General features: G+C 37.4%; 2 protein-coding genes across 2 annotated transcripts; one reads left to right on the top strand and one right to left on the bottom strand.

Moving 5' to 3' along the window:
- Positions 1-1,620: 1,620 nt before the first annotated feature.
- On the top strand, positions 1,621-2,829 carry LOC104595773 (pathogenesis-related thaumatin-like protein 3.5). The gene is made up of 2 exons (XM_010256655.3): positions 1,621-1,808; positions 1,983-2,829. The coding sequence occupies exons 1-2, from the start codon at positions 1,760-1,762 to the stop codon at positions 2,666-2,668; spliced, it is 735 nt and encodes a 244-aa protein (XP_010254957.1). The 5' UTR covers positions 1,621-1,759; the 3' UTR covers positions 2,669-2,829.
- A 1,822-nt stretch (positions 2,830-4,651) lies between these two features.
- On the bottom strand, positions 4,652-14,948 carry LOC104595772 (uncharacterized). Its single transcript, XM_010256654.3, has 17 exons — positions 14,467-14,948; positions 13,268-13,639; positions 13,026-13,166; positions 11,623-11,755; positions 11,406-11,519; positions 11,226-11,299; positions 11,069-11,143; positions 9,686-9,778; positions 9,520-9,580; positions 8,886-9,218; positions 8,131-8,257; positions 7,946-8,045; positions 7,441-7,510; positions 7,171-7,323; positions 6,739-6,834; positions 5,830-6,146; positions 4,652-5,251 (listed from the first exon to the last, which is right to left on the bottom strand). The coding sequence occupies exons 1-17, from the start codon at positions 14,551-14,553 to the stop codon at positions 5,042-5,044; spliced, it is 2,556 nt and encodes an 851-aa protein (XP_010254956.1). The 5' UTR covers positions 14,554-14,948; the 3' UTR covers positions 4,652-5,041.
- Between the last annotated feature and the right edge of the window lie 3,307 nt (positions 14,949-18,255).

Raw genomic sequence — 18,255 nt, 5'->3', positions numbered from 1 at the left:
CATTGTCATTATCAACTCCATCACTTCATGGAAATGGGAGATGTTCCAATATAAGGTGGGATGTGGGTGTGAGGTCGCTGTAGAAGGGCCGAGGAGCGGATCCCATCACCACCACTTCACCACTAATGATATCAAGATATAAATTGGGATCTGCTCCTTAGAGAGACACCTTACACCAACTTCACAGCTCCGTCCCACCCTGAATTGGGAATATCTCCTATAGATAATAAATATAAGTATAGGTAATGTTTTTAATGTGCCATTAACACATACTGTGAGGAGCAGATTCAGACTCAAAAGGTTAGGAGTGCAAGTCAGGCATTTGGGTCAGATCTATGATCAACTCAAGTCCAATCCTAAAATTTGGGCTTAAGGCCCAAGATCAGACCAAGGCCGATCTTCCTAATCCAAGCCCAGCCTGCATTATAACCGAGCCGTGGAGCATATTTTTGGAACCAAATCAAAGCAAGTCAGTTAATCGGTTGGCCAATTCGGTTCATTGGTTTTTTAGTTTTTAAATTTTTACAATATATATTATAAATATATATAAATATATATAAGTATATAATAAAAAATTATAAATATATATATTTATATATAATGCATATTTATTAATTTATAATATATAAAAAATATATAATAATAATATATAGAAATATATCTATACTGGTCGGTTTGGTTAACCATCGATTTTCTATATTGATTAACCGAAACCGAACCGCTACCCTCGGTTTTTTACAAACACCGAACCGAAACCAAATCGACCGATTTGGTTAACTAATTTTTGGTTCGGTTTCAGTCAGTTCGATTTTTTTAGTTTTTTTGCTCAACCCTAATATATATTTATACAAATATGTATACATATATATTTATGTATATATGTAAATATGTATATAACGTATTTATGTAAATAGGTAAATATATATACAAATATATAATATGTATGCAAAATTTACATATAAGTATGGATATGCATAGTTGGGTCAGGCTTGGGCTGGATTCAGGCCTAGTTCATAGTTAACCCGAATCCAGTCTAAAAAAATAAAAACTCCCACTTCTTAAGCCCCAACCCAACCCGAGGACAGAAAATTCAAGCCGAATCCGAATAAAATTATACGTAATTTACGTTGATCCGTCCTGAATCCTGATGAGGTAAGTGTAGGCCTAAACTAGAAATCCAACTAAGGTACCAAAACCGGCGACGGCGAGGGACTAATCTTATAGGCAGACTGCCCAAACCGAAGATCCGGTAAGAAATCAGATACAAACAGCTAAAGTTTGGCTTTCTAAATTAGATAGCCTGGGTGGCTGGGTTGTTGGGTTGTCAACAGAGATCTCCTCGATTCGCATAGATACAGTCTTGAATATTCTTGATATATAGTAATAGTATCATCAGCGCTGGATGAAGTAACTGTAACGTAGTCACAATCACACACAGCGATAAGCGATAGAGTTCTATAGAGTATAGACAGCCCAGACGGTCGAACGTGGACAACCAAAGTCATCGTTGAATTGAACAAATAAAATATTATATATATATATATATATATATATAAATATTAAAATATGTATATGTACGTGGCTTTCTTTCTTTAACTTCCATCTCCATCTCATTCCCCCATCCCACGCAAAAAATTTCGCTAATTCCAGCAAGGCCGCTTGCTACTTGCGCATCTATTTATATAAATAAATATATCTTAATCCCTCCCTCAGAACTCAGAGGTGACTTCCGAGAAGAGATCCTAATCAAAACAAGCTGATGGAATTCTGGAGAATTGTTTCTTTGCTTCTAACACTCCTCCTGTTAGGTAAGTAACTCTGACTATTATCTTTAATTTCTCCGGCAACATTTCACCCTTTATTATGGCTTTAAGGCTTGTAGCAGGATGTAATGTCAAGTGAATTTGGTTTAATTTTTACTATTTATTTTTGAATCTTCATTTTCTCTTCTTACACAAGATAGTTTATTTTTCTAATCGCAGGAAGTGCAGCCTCCGCTACCTTGTTCACGCTCCAAAACCACTGCGCCTACATGGTCTGGCCAGGAACATTATCCGGCAATGGTGGTGCCGTCCTCGGAGAGGGTGGCTTCTCTTTGGCACCCGGTGCATCGGTACAGCTCACCGCACCACCCGGATGGTCTGGTCGATTTTGGGCTCGCACCGGATGTAACTTTCACGACTCGGGAAACGGTAAGTGCATCACCGGAGACTGCGGTGGACTAAAGTGTGCGGGCGGTGGCGCACCACCCGTTACACTCGCCGAGTTCACCACCGGTGTCAGCGGCACTAACAATATGGATTTCTACGACGTAAGCCTCGTGGACGGCTACAATGTAGGTATGGGAGTAAGGGCGTCGGGTGGGACAGGAGCCTGCCAGTACGCTGGTTGTGTTGCCGATCTCAACCATAGCTGTCCAAAAGAACTGCAAGTAACCGACTCCGGCAACGTGGTAGCATGCAAGAGTGCATGTGCAGCGTTTAACACGCCGGAGTTCTGTTGCACTGGAGGCCACTCCACGCCGCAGACCTGCTCGCCGACCAGCTACTCGGAGATGTTTAAGAGGGCCTGCCCGACGGCGTACAGTTACGCATACGATGATGCATCCAGCACGTGCACCTGCACCGGATCTGATTACTTGATCACGTTCTGCCCCACCGGATCGTGATTAAAATTTGGATGATACCCAGTAACCCAGACCCCATTGTCGTCCTTTTTTTGTAAAAAAAAAATATTTTACTATTGGATTTTGATTTTAGGAGGGCAGTGTTGGCATTTAATTTGTGTGGGGACATATTATTATTATTTATTAACTGGGTGTTGGCTAGTAGTATTGGTTTTTCATCTATTATATTGTGGTGAGCTGCAGTTAATCAATACTCTGCATTTATAACAAGGTTCGAACAAAAAAAAAAGTATTAATCTTGGAAATATAACGAGGATATTTCCATGCCGTTTCTTCTTGCAAATATAACGAGGATATTTTTATTATTAAAAATAAACAAAACCATGTACTTTTTGGAATCTTTTAGACACTAACCAAAAAGAAAAAGACAAAAAAAAAAAAAAAAAGAAACATAACTACAAAAGCCAAATTACGAATCCTGCCTTGTCCCACTGACGGTGTTTTCTTTATGTTTTTTTTTTTATTTTTTTATTTTTATATCTTTCTTTTATATTTTGAGACACCGACCAAACTTGGAGCTGGCCCAATATTTGTTATGGGCCTGTGGCTGTGATAATAGTAATTGAGATGGTGTGAACTGTGAACCGTGGAGTATCATCAAAGCAAGTTGTTTTCGTTGAAAACATAAAGCATCTAAAATGCAGACAAAATATCCTATACATTGGGTAGCCCCCGCACTTTATTTTGCCACATATAACTCCACTCTGTTTTAAGTTAAATTTATGCAACACAGTATTCAACTAAATATGTTTTTATAATTCAAAACATATTTAGTTGGATAAGACAAAGATGATAATGTTGATGATGTTTCTTACATCAAAATTTAATTACATATGTGACACTCACATGATGTAAACCATGGATACCAACAACAAGAGAGAGCCAAACGAATGCATAAAGTCATAAACATATTATACCTAAAAGCTGCAAGTGCAAGAAGAGTTAACAGGTCCAAATCTACTAGTACTAACTACAAATGCTCGGCACGAGACTCTGCAACTACACGAGGAATATCTAATCTACTTTATGTAGTAATTCGTGGGGGAGATGTTCTCGATGTGTGGTGGTCATGTGTTGTGCACAAGATATGGCCAGCGTCTGCAACTCTGTATAGTGCAAGCTAGCACAATAGCATTTAGATTACAGTATGCTCACATAACACTAAGACTGCGTTTGGTCCCAGTACAATTTTATTTGCACTAGTATAAATGCATGGGAGTGCAAATGAAAAAAATGCAATCAAACAAAATAAACTAAAATTTGAAACAAAAATAGGTCAGAATTTAAACTTGAAGAATTTGCATTGCCATAGTTTTGCATCAGTGCAAATTTACTTGCATTGCAATCAAACACATCCTAATTAACAAAATAATATATGAAAAAGGACTCTAGATCTGCTACCTACAAGACACTACAGCTGTACATTGGGTGCATCTCCCCATGGATAACAAGTATGGGAAATATTCCCAATGTGCGGATGGAATGTCTCGTGGGTAGGTGTCAATTAAGGGTGGGCTCGGGCCCAAGAAGCCTTTCTTTTTTTTTTTTGGGCAAGGCCCGGGCTTAACCCTTAGGTAGCCCGAACCTGACCCAACTATACACATTCAAATATACACGTGTGTGTATAAAATTTAAGAAAAACATTTTTTCACGCTGTTCCGAGATCCAAATCCCTCATTTACCGCTAAATCAAGCCCAAATGCTACACGTCATATCTTAGAAAAATAGCTGAGACTTGCTTCCCCGTTATGTATAGGGAAGAGAAACGCTCTCTACGCCCTTTTTTTTCCATGATCTTGTTCAGTCGACCAATTTCTTGATACTGCATTAAAGGGAGGATTGGAGGAACATGGGTGGTCGCCGGTCGGTCCACCAAATTGATTGGGAGTTGGGACAACAAACGAGAATTGTAAACCCTACAATTAAACGAAATCACGGGATTTCATCGTAGAGCACCATGACAAGTCGAGAAGAGAGATGGAGTGGAATTAATAAAGTAAGAGACGAAGGAAATAACCAAGGCACATCCTTCGAATGCCTTGGTGCAATTTCTTTGTTAGCTAATCTCGTACAAAAAAGCTCTTTGCTTCTTTTTTTCCCCCTTTCTTTTTCTACATTCAAATTTCTCCACTTCTAGGCTTTCCATCTTTGGAAGCCCAAGATAGGAGAACATGGCACCCAATCCTTCAGCTGGGTGCGCAAGGAAAACCTACATGTGATGATCGCACTACACGTGCTATCTTTGCTACAATTTAAACCCTTGAGAAAATTACAAAAAAGAAAAAGAAAAAAACAGGGACAGCTAAAAAATATACAGGCCCATATTTTACAACTACTCCCTACATGCTATTTTTACTAGGAATAGAAGCTCCGGAAACGTCTTAGCCACCATGGTCGCATCTCACCAAAGCCTGTGCATTGCCCCTCACCTTCCTCCTCGGTGCTGAAGAGGGTCTGGTCCGAGCAATCAAGACATGCTCCACAAGCTGCATTGTATGATCGGCACGCAGAATGGCACACCCTTAACCTATTGTCGCCATCTTTGTCACACTTCTGTATTGAGATCTGCCAGTTCAGGAATCAATAAAATTAACGTTCGACTTCATACAATGAAGATTAGCACTATAATTCTCTATTTAGTGAAAGAATAATCATATCTAGTGTGACTATTTAACAAAACAAGGGTAGTAGATCACAGATCGCCACCATCAAAGCATGCATATATGTAACATCCAACAAATGAAATTTCTTCTAGACCGTCATGCCATTCTTGAAGAAAATAAAAAATCCACCACAGACAACTCCAATTAGTAATCAAAAAACCTCAGGCTATATCCAAGGTTAGTGTCGATAATGGTATGCCCATCAATATGCTAAATATCCATTGTTTTAGGGCTTTGACCACTTTCAGGGTAGCCAGGCCTAAGACCAACCCCTCTAAAATTTTGAAAAGAAAAAGGACACAGGTGTGCCTTTGAAACACCTGCTATGCAAAACTGTGGGTGACATGATTGGAGGGAGAGATGAGTCAGCAGCATGGAGACCACCAATTTATTCTACAATTGCATTACACCAGAAGAAAAAGGAGAAGAAATAAGGAAGAAAGAGGGCAAAATAATAGAGACAACTGAAAAACAACTTACCCAGCAGGCTAGCCGCTTTGCGGCTGCTGCACAATAACCATTGTCAAGAATATTAAACAATGTTCGACTCCCGGGAATCAACCGGTTATAATTAGGCATGACAACAGCTGCTTCTAGCTGCTGCAATATGCTTGGTTCACTAGGTGCACAGTGTTGCCCAATTGCATCACTTGCCAGAACATCTCTACAAACTGACAGACTCGGAAGGAGCATGGAACTGTTCTGGCATGTATATCCTGCATAGTCAGAGCAACGGAATTCACAGACTCCATTATCACAGACCCCACCATGTAGACTGCATTGTTCATCGCACACAGCTGCAATCATACAAAAGGCATGGAGTTATTTGGCAATGAAAAGGTATGGAGTTATTTGGCAAACAGACAAATAATGCAAAAAACACATGTTTTCACAACCTTGTGAAAAGACATGTGGCTCAGCCACCTGTGCATAGAAGTAAGCAAAAATCATGTTCACACCCTGAGAGCATGGCATCCAGTCATACATACCATACATAGAGAATATTGCCTATGTGCGGCTGGATGCTGTGCTCTCAGGGTGCGTACATTGCTTTCAGGAGATCCAGGTTTGTCAAGTCAGTAGGAACATTGTAGATGGCCATAAACACAACCGTGTAGATATGTCCATCTTAGTCATGTATTTGAATCCTAGGATCTGATAATTTGCACTATGGCAATAACCTGGCAAAGGTGCATCTACTAATTCAGTAGATCATGTCTGTAACATAGAAACTTAATTTATCTTTTGTTCATGAAAACAAAAACTTGCTTGAAATGAGGCTAAAAGGAACAGTTAGCTTAAATTATATCTCTACAAGATAATGTAAAATTACCAGTGACATTATCAGTAAAAAGAAACAAAGTAATTTCAGAACAGAGGGCACATTACCTGTTGAACAGTCAATGCCTGTACGCCCATTTTCACACTTGCATACTCCATCAGGAAGACATTTACCATGTCCATTGCAATTACCTGGACAGGATCCTGCAAACAAAAACCTTAATAAAAATCTGAAAAAAATAAACAACATGAAGCTCATGCAATCATGGTCTGAATTACAAAGAGGATAACATGGTGGATGTAGTGATGTGCCATTGACGATTATAAGAAAATGTTCCCAAAATTTGAAGCATTGAGTTATTATGTATTGGTATTATAAAAATTGAGGAATAATAGTGACAACTTCATGGTTCAAAATTTTCTGTATGTCAGGTTAGGCAACCTATGACCACATGGTTTTGGCACCACATGTTTACCTTTATGCTCAAGACCAAACATGAAAACAATCTAAAGCAGAAAAAAGGAATGGTCAAGGCTTACGTTTACTGCAGTCATGACCATGGAACCCTAAAAAGCAGTGGCACTTTCCCTCAATACAATCTCCATTGAAATTACATGAACTGGGACATTGCCCAGGGATGGGTGCTGATATGGTGTTACATAGTTCATGATAAGCTGGACATATAAGCTCCCCTGCACACATTAAGACCAAAAACTTTCATGAACATGAAAACAGTAAGTTACCGTTTCCAATAAAAAAAATGAAAACAGCAAGTGTCCACAGTTTTTGACAGTAGCATGCAGAATTACCATTGAATCCCGGAAACTGAATTGGTCCACCAGCCTCTGGACATACTCTCCACATACCATCAACAGCAACCTACATAAGACAAATTCAGTCGTACCAGAAAGGAGCATATGGCAAGAGAAACCCAAATTGCCTATTCCAGAGAATCCAGAATTTAGGTCATGTGGAACATGAAAGTTAAGCATGTGGTAAAAGAAATTCTTCAAGAGCTGTTTTATTTGTCTGTACTGTTGTTTGCTTTTGTTATAGTTGTTGGCTTGTAATTTGTGCTCCAAGCCTTGGAGCTTTTACCATCTTTCCAGCTGCTTGATTTTTTGAGCATGCTGGTTTTTCATGAATTTGATGTTGACTATCAAAAAAAAAAAAATCTTCAATAGAACTTTGGACAGTTCTTTGCTTTCTCCTCTGCATTCACATCATGGGCATCCAACCTTCAACGTTCAAGCACAAAGAATTGGACTTTTCACACAAGGGAACACTACACAGATGTGAACAAGATTACCATACCTCTAAAGAGTTGTTTACACATCGATGTTGATAACAGCCATTTCCCTGGGTCATGGACCCTCGGACAAATCCAGTACGCACTAAAGATGAAGCCATACACCTATTACAAATAAAAGAAATGTCATAAGCCTATATCAATTGATGAAACTTGTTTTGTGAAGTAAATTTCCATGGGTATAACTCACCGGGAGCTACTCCCCCGCAATTCACCCAGCATTCTATCAGGTGCACGTGCACTGCTTGTGTCTGTACATGACCCATCAGAATAAGCTACAAAATACGTGCAATAATCAGCCAGTGATGATTGCCCACCTGCGCATATCAGAAGATAGTTGGCACAAGTCAAGGACCTTTAGAATATGGATTATTAATTAATAATGATTTGTCAGTAGTTTTTCTGTGCATTCTCTACATGTTTCAAAACCCATAAAAAGGTCATCCAATTCTTTTGAGTAATACGTAGACCCTAATCTTAGCTATAGATGGAATTTTTGGAGAACCTCCATAAAGGTTGGAGACATTGACAAGTCTGACATACAAGATCTCCCCTCAGGAATTGACTGGCAACCATGGGGTTTTTTTGCTGGACACATAACCAGATTCTAAGACAATGCAATAGGTCCATTCTTTGTGGTTCTTGACCAGGATGATTTGCATCCTGGGAAACATCTTAATGGTTTGTCCTGAAGCATGCATGCAGGACAGTAGTATCAGTTATGACACAGTTTCCACTTTGAGCTATTAAATGTAAAAAAGCATTCAAAATTAACGACATATAGCAGTCATGGCATGATCATGGGTGCTAGGGAAAAGAAGTCAATGAACGCTGAACAATTGAAATGCAGGAAAGGAAGCACCTTGACGACAAATAGTAAACAAAACAGCATGAACTTTCTACCAACAAATGTAACTGTGGAAAAACAGAAGCATCAAGAAACACCTTTATTTGACTGTGGGAAGTAGCGGGCCCATTGGGGGAGGTCCCTGCTATAACTGACAATTGGGCAATACCCTTCTGCCTCCCTGTTATATGTGCAGCCTGATAACTGTGTTGTATTGCAATGATATGCCCCCTTCCAAAGATTGCAAGGAGAAGTAACAAATTCTGTCCCTTGATTGTGTCCCCAATCCAGACGGTCTGCCATACTATAATTAGCCCTATACCATCCACTATCCTCTAATAAAGCCAACGTCATTTTTGAAACAACTGATCTTGTATCCACTGATCCTGTCATAATCTCATTCATCAGAAGCCTCTTCTCCCAGTGGGATCCTGCATGCAAATAGCCATGCATATTGATCATTAACAACAGATTTTGTGTAAAAGACCTGAAAACAATGAACTGCAAGGGTGTGTAACAAGAAAACACTGCAAATGGGTGGAATTAGATAATACAGAATGGTATGTTGTATTAATAGATTAATACCATCTTTGTCAAAATAACATGCTTAAGAAACAAAATACACAATGTATTTAGACATTGTATCCAAGTAAAGCAACCAAAATATTTAGATAATGTCTCTACCAAATTACCAATAGAGAGAGAGAGAGAGAGAGAGAGAGAGAGAGAGACCTGAGGTTCCACGTCCTCCCCCATCTTCTAGCTCTAAACCAGTAAAGTTGTCAGAGAAGGCCTGCACACATCAAATGTTTAACTTTAAATGTGAACACAAGACAAACAAAAAATTGCACCCTCTGTCAATATATATATCCACATAGTTCAGAAGTGCTCAACAAACCCCATAATGATATCGTGCATGCATGATAACACGTGGAAGAACCACACGAGTCACCATCCGCCCAAGCTTCTCATCCATAACTTGTACAGTAACCTGCAAATAGATATTACAAACCCCTGTTAGTTTTTTTTCTTTTAATTTGAGGATATCAAAATACACAGGCTACAGTTTTGTATCTATTATCATAGAAAGCAGATACCCCACATTTCTGCGAGAGGCTTATGACACACAGAAAAACTATTTATGACGGACCTCTTATCTTTATCAATACCATGTACAACACACAATTGCCCATGCTTGTTCGGTCAATGCTAATTTTAATATAACTTATTTTAAATATGTAATAACAGACTGCTAAGACATCCAAAATTAAGGCATTAAACAATATAGTCCAACATAAGAACTATCACCATCTTCTATTTTATCTCATCCATCCCATACTGCTTTGTCTTCTTTTTTTTTTATGAAACCAACCAGAAACTGTAAAGAGTTTCCCACAATAAATAAAATTACATATTAACATGATATGAATCACTCATCAGTACAGTTTCTTTTCTTTATTCTAACCGTCCTCCAAAAGGTTGACCCATCAATTGAATTGTAAAGATTGAAACGATAGCCTGACAAAGTGAATGGTGGATAGAGAGAAGTATGGAAATTATCTATTGCATCGAAATTAACTGGTACTACTCTTGAGAAGGAAAACCATGAACATACAAAAATGAGAAATTGTGTTTTTGTGTGGAAGCATTGCTTAAAGAGGTTTGGTAATTTACCATAACAAATTGGATTTACAAATAAATTAAACATGACGATGGACTTATAAACAAAACAACTGATTTGACCGTGGGAACTAAGAATAAAAAAGCTCTTTCCCATGCTTGAGACAAGTTCATAAGATAAATAAACATAAGAAAAAAGCAACGCAAAGGTGCTTAAAAGAAAAACCTAATGTAACTTGGTTTAAGATATCTAAACATTAGTATAATATGTTGGCATTGTACAAATTGGTGGGAAAATTTGGAGTACTATAGTGTTTTTTTTTCATTCTTTTTCTTTTTTTATTCAATGAATGGTGTGACATTGTGAGGGACTTGGACTGTATGTTAACAGGTTGAATCCAACCTAATACATGCTAAACATAAATGAGAAGAAAGGAAATGGGGGAAAATAAATACTAAGAAAAGAAAGCATCATCCTACCCTAATAATATGGGGGGATGGAATGTTTTTAGGAATGGGACTAGCAAGTGAAGCATGCATCTCCAGACATTTTGTGTACATAAAAGCCTCCAGTGGTAGGTGATTTCTCCAAAAAAAAAAAAGAAAAAAGAACATACTTTTGCATTTTCTGGACTATGTATGTCATAATAATTTTATCTACCTGATTACGCCTTCTTTTCCTCTCATCCCGAAAATGTGCGAAGGCATGTGGATCAAAACCAAGAACATGCATGACCTAGGAAAAATGAATTTGCTAATTAGATCACAAAAAATGCATACTATTTTCTATTTTCCATCTTATTTACTCAACAACCAACCTCATGAATAAGAGTAGCTGAAAGTAATGTTTCTGCTTCAGCTGTCAAATGCCGTGGAGCAACATTCACGTGCCCTACACAAGTACATAGAATAGTGTCATTTATTTTTCCCAGAATAGATGTATCCCACACTTGCATGGGCAGAAGACTGCCCAAAGAATTTATCCAGAATAGTGTTACCAGCAATTGCACGACCCCACTGATCACGTTCACATGCCACTGCCCATGCAAGAGTATTTCCTGTAGTAGGCCTTGTGGTGACCAAAAGAACTAAGTCTGAATCAGCAACACCCTCTGCACAGAATGTAATTGGTTACTACCCCAAATCAACCTAGCAAGATAAAATAAAATCAAACAAAAAAATAAAATAAAAAATAATTCTTCATGGCACAATTACCTTCTACATATTCACGTGGAAGCTGTACACCACCATCCTGTCCACATGCAGAATATCCACTTAACCGCAAGTTCCCTTTCACAGGCTCAACAGCTAAGGCTCTTCTAAACCAGTCGGCTGTCTGCCCTAGGGCCTGTGCAGGGTTGCTTTTGAAATTAGAATGTTTATTTAACAAGGGTGTACTGGGCACTCCATTTAGAAAGATTAAGAAAAAAAATACATACAATATTGGACTGTCATTTGTTTTTTTTCTTGTTTTCCTTTGGTGGTGGTGTTGGGGGAGGGGTGGGGAGAACCCAGTTAATTTTTTTTTTCTCCAATAAACAGCCAATTGATGTGTCAATGCTTAGATGATTAGATCTTATGATCATGTTGGAGCTCAAGAGTTTTTCTTTCAGCCATGTGGCTCAATGATAGTCTGACATCTCTAGACCTTCCACCGTCATGATGGTTATTCCTCAGAGCTAGTTCTCTCAGAACAAAAACACAATGAATTTTAATTTGGATGGTTACTTATGGGAAACCTAGCCCTTTTACTGTAATGGAAGATTATTTTGGCTTGTTCAGGTTCATTGGGTCTGAAGACTTGATTAAAACTAAGGTTAAGGCCCTATTGCAAGTTCTCATCATGAAGGCTTCTATTAGTGCAGAGGACTGGAGGTAGAGGGGGATTCTCATATTTCCATTATGTAATACAGAGACGGGTCTGAAGATTTGGTTCGAGGAGTTGAAGTTAAAGCCCTACTGGCGCAGAGACAGGTCCTAGTCTCTTACATTGATTACATTAATTGGTGCAGAGTAGGTGAAGCCAGGGGTCTTGAGTTGTTATAAAATAGTTCAAAGATGGCTAGGGGCCTTGAACTTTCTGGGGCTACTTCCTCTTATTGTTGTGAATAGTTTTCTTCTCTTATGTAAGGCTTTCATTGATCTAGATCTGTCTCCCTGGGTAGGCTAAGTGATTATACTGTTCTCTTACTTTAATATTCTTAAAATCTCATTGATATCATTACGGATTGAAAGTCCAATATCATAATTGATAGATAATCTATTGAAAAAATAGAATTGCAAGAAAACGAAGCACCGAGGACTATATTTATGTTATAAGCATAAAGATTTCATAATATATCAGTTTATTAATTATTAATACAAAGTAGGATAATTTAAAGTGTTCTTCAGTAGTACATTTTAAGTGCATAACGGGATTAAGATGATACAAAGTAGGATAATTTAAAGTGTTCTTCAGTAGTACATTTTAAGTGCATAACGGGATTAAGATGATACTTGGTACCCAAAGCAGCATTCATACTATTTATATTTTATGTTTAGTAAGAGAAAAATCATGTTGAAAATGTTCCATTGATTTAGATAAAATCAAAGAAGAGATTTAAGGTGTGAAATCAAACCTTACGAAGGCGATGCCTCTTGTCCTCCCCAGTAATATCATCCAAAGTGCAGTTATACCAGCAGTCACCAAAAATAGGAGGATCTCCATGAGGATTGCAAGCAGGTGTATTTGTAAGAGAAGTCACAGGAGGCTCTCCAAGCTAGAGAAAGAGAAAAGAGAAGCATGATATCAAAATGGGTGTAAATAGAATTCTGCATGTATAGACTAGTTTCAAGTTTATCAACTTATTAAAATACCCACCTTCACAATGTCACCAACATTTCGACAATCTCTATCAGGCGAATGGCCAACAGCATCATAATTCAGATATATTCTGATAGGTTGTCTAGCATCCTTTTGTGACTCTGACAAGGGGGAAATTCCAAGTAATGCCCTTCCCTTGCGATGAAGGGGTCTTGAGAGACCACTCAGACCAGACTCCTTGTAGACTTGTGGGGTTACAGAATACTCCTTGCGACCGGGCCGCCTCCTCTGTTCAAGTAGCTGATCATGAATGCAGGAATGCGAGAGGATGTCCTTACTCCCCTTTTCAAGGTCAAGGCCTTGTCTTTGCATCTGATTTCCTTGGGGCATGCCATTAGCAGCTTCAATCGAGACTAGGATAAATACAATCTAAAGGCAAGAGAGAAATACAAGCATTAAAAACACTATAATCAATCAACAAAATGAAAAGTAGCTATTCTAGTTTACTCCAAGCAGAATAAAGCCTTAATTCTATGATTTAAGGAAAGAAAGAAAGATCTTCCAGAACAACGGGAACAACACTCTTTGATGCTATAGAACATGAACTCACGCACCCACTTTTAGACACATACTAAGAAGAAGCTCCAAATCACCCCTTCGATAAAAGATGCAAAATGGACGGCACAAAGGGTCTCACCCTCGGCTAGTAAACCCAATCCGACTTACAAATAAAACGAATTAAAAGTATAGAAGAAGAAGAAAGGGAGCTAGAACATAAAAATTAAGACTTTCTTATACAAAATTGCCAGGAAAACCCTCAAAGGTCTAAATAACCCAGAGGCATCAGTATAGCTGGCAAATGTCCCTAAAATTTTAAGTAAACTAGAAGCTCCAAATAAACCAACAACAACACATTTCTTAAACTGAGGGAAGAAATCGGAAGAAAATTTAAAGATGGTCTCAGTTATTCATAACCTTCAAAAACCAAATAATCGTTACAATATGAAGTCAAATGATCAACAAAAATAACGGAAAAAGTTAGATAAAAAAGAAAAATGCATCTTTGAAACGAAAGTTCTGAAGCCATAACTCATAAGAGAGGCCCACTGAAGCCAAGCATTTATTTCAGCCATTTTTAACATATTCCTAGCACCCGGAGACAAAAGAAAACCCTAAATATCAACTTTTGAACTTAAGCAATGAAAGAAATAAGAGGGGAAGAACAAAATAAAAGAGAGCAAACAGTAAAAGGCTACCTCGAAAACAAGGGCTGCAAATAGAATCGAACTTCGAAACCCAGATTGCGGAGAAACCATACATCGGGTCGAGACTTTCACCTCCATCAAATGCCGCGTGAGTCAAATGGAACCCTCTCACCAGCTCTTCCATCAAACCACCAGCGATTTTCCGATCGGCTCCAACACCCGGAAAAATCGCTGGTTTGTCAGCATTTCAACTTTCAACCAGCAGCGAACACGAACACAAATCTTAACTTTATAAACCCTTCTCCTGTCGCTTTCCACTGGAATGAAAACAAGAGAAACGAATAGAGGAACAGCGCAAGCGGATGCCTCTCTAGATTTCCTTACAGGATCTTTACCAACTGTGCTTTGTTAATGGGAATGATATAACCAGAAGAGAACAGAGAAATCAGTCCCAGTAAAGGTGGGAGAGAAACAAAAGAGAGACGAGAAAAATTATATAGCCATTTGTCTTGTATTTTTATTTTTCATTTTTTGTGTACGAGGAAGGGACTTATTTTAGGGACCTTGGGACCTTGCTTGAGAGTGGCTAAATAATTTTGCAAATATTTTCTGAATATATAATTAAAAAATATCCGTAATATATCCAAATACCCTTGTCTCCTTAGGAAAATTACGAAAGCAGCCATTCATCGTCAAAATTAATATAATATGGTCATCTCATCTGACACTGAAAATAAAATTTGCGTGTCATCTCGGTTTACGTTGAACAACTAAAACAGATAATGTTTTGTAGTAGTTTATCTTGAACTCACACAAAGATTCTTATATTTCTTTTGTTCTTTGCTCTTTCTCTCTCTCTTCTTTCTTTTGCCTTCAAAATTTCATCCGTTCAATCTTCTTCATTAACATAAACTCTGATATTCGAAAGATTTTTATTTAATTGTTTAATGGGGAAGATAAGGAAATAATGGGAAGGTAAAACAGTTTCCAAATGGAGTTTCCAAACGATAACAAAATAATCTGCATTCATTGGAGTTTCCAAATGGAGCACGAAATTTTAGGTTCCATTTGGTTCAAGGGAATATGGTTTGGAATCGGAATCGGAATCGGAATCTGAATCAGAATCAGAATGGATTATTCCAATTTCAATTGTTTGGTTGGGTGGAATTGAAATTTCATTTTCATTCCTGTTAGAATGGCATTCTTCCATTTGAAGGAATGGTCATTTCTTGCCCCTTCTTTAAGAATGAAATTCTATTCCCGTTGATTTTAATTTTTATTCTCATTCCTATCTGAATCAAACAGATTATGAAAATGGACCATTCCAATTACAAACCAAATGGACCCTTAGATACTTCCTTTGTGAAATCCTAACAAAAATGCAACATGGGAATATCGTATTTGATTGATAGTGAAAAATGAAATTAAAGGGATATTCTACGATATGAATCTTTTGTTCTCGTTTTGTTTTTTTTTTTCTTTTTAATTGTTGACCAGTATTTTTATTTTTTAAAACTACAAAGAAACAAAAAATGAATAACCATATAAAAACATGTTTATTAAACCAGGAGTTCAATAACATATTTTCTTGGTTTCAGTTTTAGAAACATAAAAGACATACAAAAAGAATGCCATGTTTTTCTGTTCTCCTTGTTTTAAAAATCAATTGGTTTTCAACAAGTTTGTTTTGTTTTGTCTTTGGAGTAACAACAAGAAAAACAACTCGCATCATAAAACACCCCTTAAGGCTATGTTTGTTTTAGGTGTAAATTCAATTTTACATAGATAGAAAATATGAACAGTTTGAGTGATGGATAGAAATTGAAACCGGTTGTTTTTGAATATTTACACTAATCAAGGTATAAATTTTGATTTTTTTTTGTCGGAATTTGGAATAGACGTCCGTGTAAATTTCCAACCATACACCAATATGCACTTCGCAACAATCCTATGTGATGCGATAATCCCGATCCAACGGTTCCCAAGTTATTTGAATTTGGACTACGGCCTTGAGAGCCTCCTACCACTTGTAGCTTGTAGTAGTTGCATCATCGTTCACCATTTGATGTGTCTGTTTACCTGTAGCCTATAGACTATGGCTCTTTTCTCGATGCTTCTCTTCACAGTTCGCTCTACTACAAAGCACCGAACACGTGAGAAAGAGTAGAGGAATGAAGATCGGAGAAAATGGCAAAGGCGTACAAGATGAGACGGGAGGAAGTGAAGGTTGCCTAAACGGATGCATCTAAGAGGCTGTTTGGGCAGCAAGCAAGAGGTGTGGCTCACGGTGCACTTTACCCTTCCCTTCGACGACCATGGTTGCGAGGGGATTTATTTTAGTGGTTGTCGTCACTTCACCTTGTATGCTAAAAAGAAGCTTGAAGCTTTCGTTGTCAATGTGGCCAAGGTCGTCGTCGAGAAGGCCAACCTTGCCACTACCAAGTGAGAGAGATCTAAGAGTGGTGCCGATGAGAGAGAAACCACGAGCAAGGTGGATGTTGAGATGGAGTAGATGGAGAAATGGAGAAGAGAGACGTTAGAGTGAGAGGAATTTCACTTCGATGGTAGAAATAGATAGTTTTACATCGATAATTTTGATGTATTTTTTACATCAATTATTGGTGTAAAAGTATTTCAAAATAAAGTTTTACATCGATTTACGGTGTAAATATACACTCTATCCAAGCGCTTGCAAAATCAAACCAAGGTGTAAAGTTTACACAGCTCGATTTTACACCTCAAACAAACACAACCTAAATGGATGATGGGCTTGTTTGATTTGGGAGACTAGGATTAAAATTTGAAATACAATAAGCATGTTTTAAGCACACAATGGCTTGAACACATGACATCGATAAACAATAAAACTGTGCATCAAACATAGAGATAGAGAGAGAGGGGTGCAAGAATCTAAGGCCATGTTTGGGAATGCTTAAAAATAAATGTTTATTTGAAATGAGTGCTTATTTGGGCGGGGACCACACCATTAAGCACTTATTGGTGTTTGGAAAATAAGCCTAAAATAAGTGCTTATTTTAAAAACAAGGGCTTATTTTTTAAGCCCATATTTCCAACTTTTTTTTTTAAGTGCTCATACAATAAGCACTTATTCAAATTTTTACTCCCAAAATTATCCATGGTAAACTTTTAGAATACCAATTATGTCCATTTACAAAAACAATTTTATGAAAGCACATTTGTAAAAGTACTTTTACATGAAAGTAATTTTATAAAAAGTACTTTTATGAAAGCACTTCTATAAAAGTACTTTTATAAGAGCATTTTCATAAAAGTGCTCTTATGTTTATAAAAGAACTTTTATGAAAGCACTTTTATGAAAACACTTTTATAAAAACACTTTTTGTGAAAGTATTTTTATAAAAACACTTCTACAAAAACACTTTTATAAAAATAATTTTAGTGAAACATTTTTATGAAAGAACTTCTATCAAAGTACTTTTATTCATTCACTTTGAATTGGATGTTTTGAAAAAAAAAATAAAGGACAAAAGAGTCCCAATTACTTATTTAAGTGCTTGTTGGAGAAAAGGTTGAAAAAACTGAATGTCAAATGCAAATAAATACTTATTCAAAAACTGAATAAACACTTGTTTTTAACATAATTAAGCACTCCTAAATATGGCCTAAGAAACGTATAAACAATCTAGTGATAGTCTACTTAAGACATAATAGAAATAGTGAGATGAAGGAGGTTGAATTCCACACATGTAATTGATGAAATGATATCAGAACAGTCAAAAAGGCCTCTCTTCGGTCCTCTCCATAAAAATGCCCCGGGGGACATAGAGCCAATACGATACGGCCAGTCCCACACTCAGT

Source organism: Nelumbo nucifera, chromosome 5 (assembly GCF_055504915.1).
Source record: "Nelumbo nucifera cultivar China Antique chromosome 5, China Antique-T2T, whole genome shotgun sequence".
Lineage (NCBI taxonomy): Eukaryota > Viridiplantae > Streptophyta > Magnoliopsida > Proteales > Nelumbonaceae > Nelumbo > Nelumbo nucifera.
This window is presented reverse-complemented; position numbering and strand designations above follow the sequence as displayed.

Coding starts and splice junctions, on each gene's coding strand:
- LOC104595773 (XM_010256655.3), top strand. CDS start 1,760: ATGGAATTCTGGAGAATTGTTTCTTTGCTTCTAACACTCCTCCTGTTA. Junction 1,809..1,982: donor TCTAACACTCCTCCTGTTAG/GTAAGTAACTCT, acceptor TTCTAATCGCAG/GAAGTGCAGCCTCCGCTACC.
- LOC104595772 (XM_010256654.3), bottom strand. CDS start 14,553: ATGGAGGTGAAAGTCTCGACCCGATGTATGGTTTCTCCGCAATCTGGG. Junction 13,167..13,267: donor ATGTTGGTGACATTGTGAAG/GTGGGTATTTTA, acceptor CTCTTTCTCTAG/CTTGGAGAGCCTCCTGTGAC. Junction 7,324..7,440: donor TCAGTTTCCGGGATTCAATG/GTAATTCTGCAT, acceptor TAATGTGTGCAG/GGGAGCTTATATGTCCAGCT.